The 13,412-nt window shown below is 44.2% G+C and overlaps 1 protein-coding gene across 8 annotated transcripts in view; it reads right to left on the bottom strand.

Moving 5' to 3' along the window:
• The window catches only part of agrn (agrin), a 149,905-nt gene that overhangs the window by 128,686 nt on the left and 7,807 nt on the right, over positions 1-13,412 (bottom strand). For all 8 annotated transcript variants that reach the window (XM_042343623.1, XM_042343625.1, XM_042343624.1 and 5 more), the window contains exon 2: positions 12,451-12,709. In XM_042343623.1, the coding sequence (XP_042199557.1) occupies positions 12,451-12,709 (259 nt within the window). The remainder of the gene's footprint in view (positions 1-12,450; positions 12,710-13,412) is intronic.

Genomic DNA, 13,412 nt, shown 5'->3' with positions numbered 1-13,412 from the left:
GCTGACATGGAAACCACCGCACTTGGCAGGAGCGCCGCCAGAGCGCATCCAAACACAACCTTGAACAGCAAAGATTCACACTGTGCCAGCCCTCGTGGAACAGATGGGGACAACACAATTGGGTGCATGTTGTGACTTGCCGCAGAGGCAGTTGGTTTGCTCGCCTTTGTGAGTGTGACCCTTTGTCTGGTTCACTTGTGTTGGTAACCAGGTTTCGGTGTGCAGTCAGGTGAGGCAAGGCACACACACACAGTTTGATGTTGTCCTTGACATATCCTTGTGTACACAAGCTTCAGCACATACACTAGCTGGGCAAGAGTTACGCACAATATCCCACTCATTTAAACGAAAATTGTCACAGAAGGTTTTGCATGTCAGAACGTGCGCCTTCGGATGAGATGTTAAGCCAAGGTCCCATTTGCCTGTTCAAGCGGATCCCATGGCACTATTGGAAAAGAGCAGAGACTTTCTCCCAGTGTCCTGACCAACAATCCTTCAGATAAAATTGGACATTGCAGAACATTGCATCAGAGGCTGCTATTGGTTCACCATTGGTGACCGCACTTTCAGCCACCACGCCCCGAAACACCTGGAACACTCTTCCTGTAACCCTCCGCCTTGCCCCTTCCTTCCCCATCTTCAGGTCACGCCTGAAGACCTTCCTATTCGACCGTGCCTATGGTCACCTCCCCCCTCACTCCTTCCCCCCAGCTCGGTGTCGTGCTCCACACTGTCAAACGCTCTGGGACGCTACCCTGCGTGAGGGACGCTGTGTAATTGCAAGCTGTAGTTGTTGTATTGAAGCCCTGGCGAGAGAGCGCAGGCAGCATTAAACTGGGATTTGCTGTATTTATTCCCACTGGGTCGGAAATCCTGTGATTTACTATATTTTCCATAAATAAATTTCCACGTTTTGTTAAAAATCAGCAATGATATTGCCATGGAAATAGGAATTCTCCACACCATCTGGAGGGAGCGGGGGCTGAAGAATATACAGGAAACCCAAGCAAGTCTTGAAGATCAAGCTTTTCATTTGCGCTCACTCGACACTTCTGATTGATTTACAACAGAGAGCGGACCAGCTAATCAGTGCAAGGCAAGGCAAGCCAAGGCTGGTACCCTGAGCTCCGACAGGCACAACACCTCACATTCTGCAACAGGGTCAGAGGAAAGCAAAACCATTAAATTGAGAGAATTACTGAACATACAAAGCTGTTTAAATTCACATGGTGCTGAACAAACACACACACACACACAAAGCACCACTCACTGGGACAAGACCATTAACCTCAGCAGGTAAAGAAAGGCAGGATAACTTCCTTCCTTAATTTTATACACAGCATGTAAGTGGGAGTTTCCCACCCCCTTTGCGATCCTGGGGAGAAAGAAGAGACAAAAGAAAAGAGACGCAGAGGAAATCGGAGAGAACAAGGGGTAAAAAGTGGGCAGGAAGACTGCTCACAAATGGAACTCTGGGGGTTCAACGCTCACTGATTTCACAGTGATGTGTTCTCACTGGGTGTTCCCCTAATTATTTGTACCATTTGAGAGGAGTTAACCCTGGCAGGTCTAACTATATTGGTCATTAATTAGGGGAAGCAAAACTAATTCTCCCTCACATCCCAGATCTAAATCTCAGAATAATCTGACAGCTCAAACCAGCAATTTAAACAAATCGAAGCAATTGTCAAGGGATCCAGTCTGTTGTTTTAATCACCGAGTGTCACGACATAACACACAATCCTTCCTCGTCACACTGATGAACAGGGCTCCAGAGAACTGTTTCAACAACTTTACAGGGCAGAAGTCCCGGTAAATAAACAGTGCATTGGTCTGCATTGCCCAAACTTTCTCCTCCCGTGCCACAAACAATACCTTTTTTAAAAAAAATTATAATTTGGTCACTCAATCCACGACTGTTTGTGGGACGCTGCTGTGCGCAATTGGCTGCCGCGTTTCACCCACAAAATAAACAGTCAATTTACTTTACAGTATATTTTGTAAAGCGCTTTGAGACGTCTATATCAAATGCAAGGATTATTATTTATTATTAAGTGTCCTGCTCAATCTCACTGGAATCACAGAGCAAGGTTCTCCTCTGTGGTAGGCTGCTGTCAAAACAGTTTAATCCAGGAAAGCACAGCTTTGTTGCCACAGTCCAGGAAATCCCTGACACTGTGGTGGTCTGGAGTCCGTTCATCCGTCAATAACCTTTCACGCGCCTTTTGTCAAACATGCCACGACTGTGGTGTGTATCATTCCAGTACTTCACGCTTTATGCTGAACACCTTTCTTCTCAGAATGTGTCCAGCTCTGCAAGGGTTACAAAAAGGGTGGCTACTTGCATCAGGAAGATCAGTAAAGTTAAATGGAGAGTAAGATCACCGCAGGCATAGAGGGCTTCAAACCAGGCTCTGTCCGATCTCACTCCTGTGCACGTGTGTAAATTAGTGCTCTGCAATTATACTTTCAGCCTCTATTGTGCTCAACTTTACCGTGGGCTTTGACTGCTTTACAAAAGCCATTGTTGCCCCAGACTTCCCCAGAGAGAGAGGAACAGGATGGTCAATATCTACTCTCTCTCCACTCTCTCTACCCGCTTCCATTGTGAGTACAATTCCATGGGCGCAGACTACTTTCCCCCTCCCCCCCCACCATGGATATTATTCACATGGGAGCACCAAAAGACTATCTGATGTGACATCAAGGGGCTGCTGCTGCTCTGATCAGAAACGCACCCCCAGCAAATGCCTTTTCATTCACTGAGCCAGCGGAGGAGCTGTGTACCAGGTGGATCGGAAGTGCTGAGGGTTTGCATTGTGTTCCTCATGCAGTTAATTTGTTTGCATTTGCCGGCTCAAGCCTTGGCTGTGAGCCCAATGGGCCAAAGCCGCTCTGGTATTCCAAACATCTCTCAACATGCCAGGCAGTGGCATTGCACTGGAGTCAGTCTCGCTCCAGCTCTACATGATTCAGCCAACAGACGTCTGAGCAAGCAGAACATTTACAGTATGGAACCACGGCTCATTAATGCAGACCCACGTAGAGTGCCATTTGTGCTGCTAAGAACCATGCAAGGTCACGAGGAGTTATAAGAAAGGGGTAAATTGCTATCGAATTGGTTTTCTTTGTGAAACTGGAAAAAATGAAATGCATTTTCACAGCAAAAAAAAGTCTCAAAGTGCTTCATGGTAATTATTGTCAAGTACATCTGCCATTTTGTGTACAGCAACATCCCACATAAAGCCATGAGGGGAATGACCAATTTATCTGGAGGATTGTTGGCTACAACATCAGGAGATATTGCTTTCTCTATTCAAACAGTGGAGCTTTAAAGTACAGCTGAAACAGGATGACAGGAAATGTCGGTTTAACATCTCGTTCGAAGAACAGCAGCTTCGACAATGCAGCACATATCCCCAGAAGTGTCAGCCTAGACCAAAAGAGCTGAAATCCTAACGTGGGCCTTAAGCCCTCAACCATCTGGTCCAGAGGCAAGAGTGCTACCAACTGAACCAGATGTTAACAGTAGCCAGGAACACAGGCTCGATGGGCCGGATGGCTTCCTTCTGTGCTATAAACATTCTACGAGCAAAGGCCAGTGTCTGGACCGTCTTGATTCACAGGAGCAGAACAATGGTGGGAAAAGCACCAACAGAAAAACAAACACGACAAAATGGATGCACGGACAATGATTGAACTCTGGAACCGATGTTATCTTAAGGCTGGTTTGAAAAATTCATCCTTAGAAGAATTCCACGCAGGTCGAGATGTGTACAGCCTCATGTGACCTCAAGCCGCTTTGAAAACAGATTGATGGGAGGAAAGACAACACCAGGAATAGAAGAAAACCTAAAATAAAACTGCATTTACAAAGCGCCTTTCAGATCGAGAGGACGTCCTAAAGCACTGGACAGTCAAAGGGTTTGCACCCGAGCTGCGGGCTGGAGTCAGAGGAGTGGAGGGCAAGGGGGAAGGTGGGCGAGTGGTGGGCAGATAACGGTGGTTGAAGAGCCGCGGTCTTTAAATTTGACTCAGCCCATGAAACTTTCATCCAATCTATTAAAAGGAAAAGCGGTTTTTACTCAGTTCCCACAGTTTGGGAATTTTGTAAAAAGTGCTTCAAAGCTTCATCTGACGTGATGCGTGCCATCTGCACCAGTAGAAATAATGAGTTCGTTTGGAAGATGATCTTTCTGTGCTCAGCCCAGCGAAGGAAGCTAAAGAGAGCAGAGGGGAAGGGGGAGAGAGGAAGAGCGAGATCAACAACTGCTTCTATTTAACACTCAAAGGGTTGAAAGTATTATGGAAACTGTTCTCGCTAATTTGTGAATTCCCTTACAAGCGCCAATGGAGCTTCCCCGTGGATTCCCCATGTCCTGTTGAAACTCAGGAAACAGCTGCGTGAGACCCCGGGTCAGCTGATGGAAAAAAGCTCCGCCGACTTTTGTCTCCTTGTGCACAAGAGAAAGGGCTTGGATCAAGCGCGGAGATGATCTACCCACTGGAAAGATATTCAGTGAAACAGCATTAATGTTGCATCTAAGAGGAGAACAGAACCAGTCGGTAGACTTAAAAACAACTTGCCAAAACGCAAATTTCAGTGAGATTCTTTCTGTCGAGAGCAAAACTACTAAATAGCAAGAACTCCTAGCCGCGCCCCCACCCCAGCCCCCCCCCCCCACACACCCCCGACTGGCACATAAAACATGGCCACTTGGGCAAGGCTCCATGAGCCACCGTGGAACTCAATAGTATCAGTCACTGCCTTCAGTAAAGGAATATTCCACATCCAACAGGAGGATGGTCTTACTAGATACTTTGCAGTATATAATTATCACATACCACAAACCTCCCCCACATACTGCAAATCCCTCCCCCAACCCCCCCCCCCCCAACTTCACAATTCATTCGTTTCTGACAGTTGGAAATCCAGACAGGTAGATGGATCGAGACTGCACCTGGGGATTTGCTAGAAACAGTTACAGGAAGTTGCACTCAGCCACAGCAGATTTGGCAGAAGTTTAATACACTCTCATTCACCTCATATTGTTGAGGGCAACACTAAGTTTGGCTTTCACTTCATTTTCCTCAAGTTTTGTTCTCTCCCGTCCCTTTTGGCAGGCAGTTTAACAAAGACAACAGCATTTCCAACACACTACCGTAAATAATATCCCCTAAACAAAGAGCAATTGTATTCCACACGTATTCAACATGGTACCACTGAGGTCAGAGTGTACCCCTCCTCCAGAGAATAGACCCCTTCTCACAAATACAATATTAGCCAAAGGTGAGGGAAAAGAACATTTTACTTCACTAATGTATAAATAACTAATTTGGGGTGTGTGTGGGCGTGGGTGGGGAAATGAAGGGAATAAACAACCCATCCCTCCCACCATCCCAAATTATTTGTCAGACACATGGTTGACTCAAAAAAATTCTAAAGGGAGACAGAGAGGGGAATAGGGGCTTGTGTCCGACTCGCTGGCCTGACGTTGGCTATCAATGTGCTATGTCACTCAATGTAACTTTGTAAATCCTCTCCAGTAGATAGTGACTTGCACTTTCTGGGATGGTGCCTTATTTACTCAAGTGGCCGTTGTTTATACACATAACCAGACGCTAAGGATGAATGGGCAATAGAAATGCGTTGGAGGGGGTGGGGGAGAAGTTCAGAGCTGGGCACTATCTAGACCTGTCAGAAGGCCACAGAATCGTTCCAAACAAAGCCTTTGGAGTAGGGACACCTGGCTGATATTGCCTCTCCCTCGCCTGGGGCTGAACTCAGCACAGATGAAGAATTAATCTGCAAGCATTGTGACCTATCGCTCTTAAAAGAGACAGCACAGACACGATGGGACGAATAGCTTTCTTTGTGCTTTAGATTTCCAAGGTTCTATATAAGGAAAACACGGAGAAGCAAATCCACCGAAACCACAAACACACATTGTCAACACTGTCAAACAGAGACAGCAATAAAGTGCACAAAGGCAATAAGTGTAAGCACTGTCAGGCGCTCCAGGACGCTACCCTGTGTGAGGGGCACTATACAATTGCAAGTTGTTGTTGTAACTAATGTGTTTATACTTCGTGAACCTTTTTTGGGAACTGCCAGCCAACAAGAAATAATAATAGTAATAATAATATTCCTTGCATTTGATATAGAGCCTTTATCGAGTCTTGGGAGACGTCTCAAAGCGCTTCGCATGATATGCTGTAAAGTGAATTGACTGTATATTTTGTGGCCGAAACACGGCAGCCAACTGGAACCGAGAACTTTCAAAGGTCGAATAATAAGCCTTGAAAAAGACAATGTCCTGACTTCCGAAATCAGACCGTCAGTATGTGCGATCGTTCATCATGAGTCTGTTGGTCAGAAGGTTAACTAGACTGACGTGGTGTTGATAAACAGGATGGGGCCAGAGATGATTTCTGTCAAATTGGAGAAGTTAAAAAAGTTGAGAAAAACAGTAAACACATTGCACAAGAGGGAGTGTGAAGGGTCATCCACCGACTAGATAAAAAGAAATCGATACAGCAAGAGAATCAGAAAAGACAGGGAGCTGGAACTTGGGAGTCGCGATTCATATTCTAGCTTCTAAAGAGAGGAGATTGAAACGAAGACTTAGACCACTGTCAACATAACTATCGACACTCACCAGCCGGCAACAGTACAGCACGACCTGAATACCTTGCGGTGATCGAACAGACAACCTCTCCTCCACCTCTTCTGCAACATTTGGTTTGGCCGAGCTTAACTGTTGTGAATTGTACTAAGTCTACGTAAGCATTATTTTTGATTGACTAACTGATTGTAAACTTTGCATAACTTTGCTAATTCGTATCAATAAATTTTGATTTGACTGAAGAATTTGTGTCGGTCCTTACTTCAGATATTGAGAATCCTTACAATTGGCGCCCGAGTAAGGGACCCGGTTTGTGTTGAAGTCGGACAAATACAAATTTTTAATATCGCTTAGAGATTAAGTATTTGTGTAAATTGACCAGTTACGTTTAGTATAATTGGAGGATTGACGGGCGTGTTCTAATTATGGAGGCTCTAATAAAACTCTATTTAGGAAAAAAGGTTACCTAAACAGGAGCTATTCAAGGAGGCATTGACGAGTGAATCTCCTATTGAGACCTGCAGTAGGACTTTTGCTGAACTAAAAGAGAAAAGGCAAGTGAAGGCGAAACAGGTTAAAGCTTCATGGATTAATCCAGAGCCTAATGTGAAAAAAACAGTTGAGACACACCAGACACGGCCACACTTACAAATTGATGAATATCCAAATCTACTAGACATGACACCATGGGTGTCATTTAAAAATAATCATCTCGTGTCATCGGTTCTCGATTAGCTCATTCCCTTTGTACCAATATCCTAAAATTACCACCACTAAGAACTTCATCTTGTTCTTCATTTTTCTTGTCGATAGAGATGCTGACAGTCGTCTAAGTCTTAGGAGATCAAAACAAAGGCTTAGACGACTGTCAACTTCTCTAATCGATGCTCACCAGCCAACAGAGGTACAACAGGACCTGAATACCTTTTGGTGATCGGACAGACAACTCCTCCTCCACCTCTTCCGCAACATTTGGTTCAGCCAAACTGTTATACTTAACTGTTGTGAATTGTACTAAATGTAAGTAAGCACTACTTTTGATTAATTAACTGATGCAACTTGCATAACCTTGTTAATTTGGATTATTAATTATTGATCGATTTAAGCGCTCCGAGATACTGTCCGGTGTGAGGGGCGCTATATAAATGCACGTTGTTGTCGTTGTGTTGATTGAAGAATTTGTGTCAGTCCTTACTTCACCGCAGTGTCAGATATTGAGAAGCCTTAGAAGCCCCCAAGCCATCTCTCACTCCATAGATATGCTTTTAATTTAGAAACTCCAAAATCAATGAATTTATTCAAGAAAAAAAAACATTCGATTCTGATACAAACATTAAGAATTTCCCAGCAGAAAAGTGTCGCCCCAGTTCAAGGGTAGAAACTTTTTTGTAGGTCAACACTAAAAACTTACCTCTCAGGATTTGCCAAGAGCTCCGTGTAACAGAGCTATGAAACTCTCGAGAGCTTTGTGACCCATTAAAAAAACCTGTATCCATTACATCCCTTTAAAGATGTTAAAGAGCTTTTATATTGCTCGCCCTGCAGTGAAAGCTGCATGTTATCCTTGCACATATCTCTCTGGTAGGAAGATAACATTTAGGTCTCCCAACACAGCCACAGTAAACCATTTTACTCCCTCTCCCGAGACCTGATATTCCTCCATGTCTTAAGATGAAAGACCATCATCTTAAAACCCGATGGAGAAGCATTTCAATTCCACCTTCATTTGCAAGTCCGTTTAATTTTTAACAGCTGCAAGAAAACAGCTTCCAAATTAAGACTGAATTAGAGAATTTCTCCAAAATTCTGCACAATCTTAAGAGTGTAAGACAAAGTCCCTTAAGGATAAAACCATGAAAATGTTCAGGCCTCTGGTGTAAACCCTCACAGATCCTTGCGTTCAATACAGGGTCTTATCAAGTCCTCTCAAAGCGCTTCACAGGATTTTACTGTAAAATATAACTGTTTGTAAGCAAATGCAGCAGCCAATTTTAACACAGCAGTGTCCCACAAACAGCCATGAAGTGAATGATCAATTTTAATTTGGGGTAACCTTGAGTCAGGAGCACTGGGAGAGACTCCCTTCTTTTTTTCCAAAAAACGGTTAAAAACATTAACATCCACCTAAACAGGTTTATTTAACATCTCATCTGACGGACAGCACCTCTGACAATGTACAGCGCTGCGCTGGAACTGGGAGTGAGTCCAAACTCGTGAGTGCAAACTTCCCTACGAGGGATCTGAACCACAAATTTCTGACTCAGAGGCGAGAGAGCTACCGACTGGGCCAGAATGGCATCGAACCAAAACACAAAGAGAAAAGCTAAATGTTTGGCGCTTCTCGTCTGAGTATTATGTTATACGAGACACAGCACTCATTTCCCCCTCACCGGCAGTCACAGTCAGGAGAAATGCCTTAGATAATGACAACAAACTTTCTATTACAACTAACCAAAGGATTTACAGCAAACGTGAACACTTGCCAACTAACGGAGAGCATTGTGGTAGAACAGAACGACATGGCAAACAATAAGTGGTGAGGAACAATAATCAGCTCAGAGAGAGGATGCCCTGAACCACTGTCCATTTTGCGACATTGAAATCTGCTGCAGTTTCAAACGGCTGCTGCTTCAAGATTTCTTTCTGACAGGAGAGGTGTTAATTATATCAAAAGGCAAGGATTAATCATTAATTAGCCTCTGCTACCAGTCGGGGACCAGAACCCAGGGGACAGACAAGCTCTTGAGTTAAGTCAGTGCCTTTAGGAGAAGGAAGAAATTGGACAGGACTGTAAGGAGCTGAAACAAATGTGGAAAGTTATTTCCTGAAGTGTTAGCTCGCTTCACACGGTCACAAATCAAATTCAGCTTACATACCGTGTTGCTTAATGTCACTCTTGCACAATTATGCGTTTGAGCTTTAAACACCCCAAGAGACGAAGAACAAATGTTAATATAAAACTCATTTCAAGAAAAGCTGCCTTGTCCCTTCTACAAGACACAGCCATCAATATGAAATACACCGCCATGCACTTAATCAGATTAAAGACATCCTAGCAATTTTTCAGCCAAAACACAGCTACATTGAGCTAATGGCTTTTATTGCACTCTGTACTCTTTACTCTTCTCCGTACAAATGAGTCAATTTAAATAAAAACTAAATTGCTTGGTTTGTATGATGACTCATAGGATAAATGCACCATGCATTGTGGTATAATAATCCTTCCATTCTAATACTGCACATCACATCGTTGAGACGTTGCAAGGCACTTCACAGGAATTACTGTATTTTGTATTCTGTATTTTGTAAGCAAACACAGAAGCTGATTTGCACACAGTCATGTCCCGCAAACAGCCATAATGCAAATGCTCATTGTTGTGGCACTGAGTTGTCGAAAGGAACCAGGCTTTACTGCGTTTGATTTTCAATCGGAATTGAGGGCATTACAAACCATTGCAAACCATTGCAGTTACCCAGAACAATGTCAGACGTGGAAGCTTTTTTCACTCGAGTGAGAAGGTTAAGGGGTGATCTGATAAGAGACCTTCAAGATATTGAAGGGTTATCAAAGGGTAAACAGTAATGGATTATTTCCACTGGTCAGTGAGGCAGCAACCGCAGGCCACAAATTTATGACGGTCACAAAAAGAAGTGAAGAGGAGATTAGAAGGTGGTTGGAATGTGGAATTCTCTGCTGCAAACCGTTGTCGGAGTCCAGAAATTCCTTAGAATTAGACTGTTGCTCAGAGAAAAGGAATATATATTAAAAAGCGAAGGGAGTAAGCAGGACAGCGGCATTAAATTAGGTGGTTTGTGTAGAGAATACCAGTGCAAACTTGATGAATCAAGTGGCGATTTCTGTCCTGTAACATTTTCTGATTAAGTGAAGTTAATAAGTAATACACTGAGCATCCCTAGCCCAGAATAACTCAAAGCCAATTCAAGGAACAAAACACAAATCAAGTCGCACAGCCCATTAAAACGTGCACTGTGTGATCTCACCCTCCCACTCACTCCTCAAACCCGATAATATGCCTCCTCTTCAAATATCTAATTCCCTTTCAGAAGAACTCGTAGCCTGTGTCTCAACAGCGACACAGCCTTTTACAGTACCAGCTGAAGGCATTTTTTTTGTTTTGTAACTTCTTACATTTAAAACAGAGATTGAGGATTTCATCAATCCTACAATTCTTTGCTCCATGAAAAGAACGATTCTCAACCTAACCAATTTAAGCAGAGATGACACAGAACAGATGTAGCTCACGTAATTACAACATGCTTATAAATGTATGGCATTACTGGCTGGAGCCTAAACAGAAGATTAAATGACATCCTTTACTTTTTTTTATTTTAATAATACACTGTGCTTCGTTGCCTTATTAAAAGCATTTCTTATAGTTCTGCCAGTACAAGCACGATTGCCACAATTATAACCTGTCCACACCACTCTGTTCCTCCCATCAATCAATAGCCCTCTGGCTTCCCGGCTTCTCCACCTCAGGGTCAGAGCCACTGCAAAACCTTCAGAACAAACTCTGTTCCCACATTTACATTGCGGCTTTTCCTCTCTAAACGCTAACACGGACATTGATGGCAGTGCCCCATCTTTAAGAGTTTCGCCCACAAAATACACAGTCAATTCACTTTGCAGTATATTCTGTGAAGCGCTTTGAGACGTCTTGAAGACGTGATAAGGCGCTGTATCAAATGCAAGGATTATTGTTATTATATGATTAACCAAGAAGGGATTCCTGACACAGAAGACACTCACATTCCCCCTTCTTCTTCCCCAACGCCCCCCTCCCCCACCTCCTCGGGGTCAGGCTCCTCTACTGTCAAGCTCTGGGACTTTATCCTGCGTGAGTGGCGCTATATAAATATTGTATTGCTGTTATTTTCAATTGCCAATCGTGGCATTTCAGTGCAGCTTCACCAGACATCATTCTGATCAAACCCTGCCTCCATCGTCTGAAACAAAGAATGGCAACTGCAAACTAGGAACTAAGTGAGTCTCGTTTCTTCCCAACTTCACCTTCACCTCCACCCCCTCCTGGGCACAGTGGGGCAGTTTCACACTGTTGGTTCTGTATATAAACTGCGCTCAGGAGCCACTGAGTGGCTGGTAGCCAGAAGATGAAAGGACAAAAGCAAGACTTTGAAACAACTGCTCACGTACAGCACATCCACCGTTGCTGTCAGCTCTGTGAAATCCATGGGGTAGCAGCTCGGAGCAATGCCGAGCTGCTCCTAATTGGAAAGGCTCTGCAACCACCTTTCTGTACAAACACTGGCACGGAACGCACTCGCTCCAGAGAGCGCTACAAATTCTGCCAGACAAAAAGGAGATGCGTAAGATTTTTTTTAAAAGAAAACCAATGCTTTTTACTTTCCCGGCTGAAGGCATTTCACTCCCTTTCTCCCTTTTCCCGGCTGCGGTTCCACAGGTGCCCTGGAGACTCTCACCTGAGCATTCATTATTCCATCATGGATATTAGCCAGCAGGCAGGCAGGCGATCCAAGTGTGTTGAAACATCAGGGGAACCCGCTTGAAGCTCACCCAGGATTGGTATATCACAAGGCTAAGGGAGAAATATTTCGCTGGATAGCAATCAGGGAGCTTCTCCTCTCTAAACTGGGAGCTGGGGCCAACTGCAGCAATCCAGAATGCTGCCCTGGCTGAGATCAGCTACCACAACACTGACCGTCTTATATTGTATTAATACAATATAATTGACGCTGATATAGCGTTTGGCTGAGGAAGTTCACCCCCGAGCTCTTAAAAGTTTTGATGAAACAAATGCACAAAAAAAGAGCGAGGACCTACCTTCCACACAGTTCTCCACCTCCTCCAGGTTTCTCAGGGTAATCCTCATGAGGCTGGAGTTCAGCATCAGCTCGTTTTTGTGAGCCGGCCACATGAACTCTGGAGCCGGGTTCACAAAGAATATCCGCGTGTCGCCGGTGGACACCTGGTTGTCGCAGATTGAGGGATCGCCAAAGCCGCAAATCATCACCTTGTTGCCATCCAACAGGAGCTCGTTCTTCAGGGTTTCTTTGCCTTTCAAGTACCTCCACACCCGCACCTGCCAAACAGAACAAAATCTAAATTAAGGCCAGTTCTCGGCCGACGCACAAACCGTCCAGTTTCTGACCAATAACTTACAGGATCATATTATGGGAGGGAGGGGAAAAAAAGAGGGAGGGAAAGGAATGCATCAATATTTATTTGGCTCAGTTGTGATCCTCCTTCCCTTCCCGCACTAATATCTTCCCTTCTGTGTCTCCTTTTCTAAAGGCACTTGAAAAGAGTCAGTGGTAGGACTCTCGCCTCCGAGTCAAATGGGTTTGAATCCTGTCTGATTTTGCCCTCACTGGCTCAGCGAGACAACAGCCAATTCCCATGCTCATGTCACACCAGCTGGGATCAGCTGTCTCAAAAACCAGTCTAAGATATTCACTGAATTACTCTGAGCTGTCATAGAAGACTTTAATGCTCTCTTCACTGAGCAAAGTACACAACATCACTAGACAAAACCACAATTTAATCCAAGTAGGTTTATGGACTTGGATCTCAAATGATCAGTCCATCAGCCAGTACTGTAAAACTATGTAAAGGTCAGGAAGCATACATGTCTCATAGCCAATGCAGTCAAAAAGAGGTTTCTGTAGCAATTTGTCTTAATTGTCCATTTCTCCTACTGCTTAATAGCCTAAGATATTGGCCCACAGGATTAAGTTTCCGCCACAGTTAAGCTCTCCAAGGCTAACCTGTGAATATAAATGCAA

Source organism: Callorhinchus milii, unplaced genomic scaffold, assembly GCF_018977255.1.
Source record: "Callorhinchus milii isolate IMCB2004 unplaced genomic scaffold, IMCB_Cmil_1.0 Scaffold24, whole genome shotgun sequence".
NCBI lineage: Eukaryota > Metazoa > Chordata > Chondrichthyes > Chimaeriformes > Callorhinchidae > Callorhinchus > Callorhinchus milii.
The sequence above is the reverse complement of the archived record's forward strand: the minus strand, read 5'-3'. Positions and strand labels throughout refer to the sequence as shown.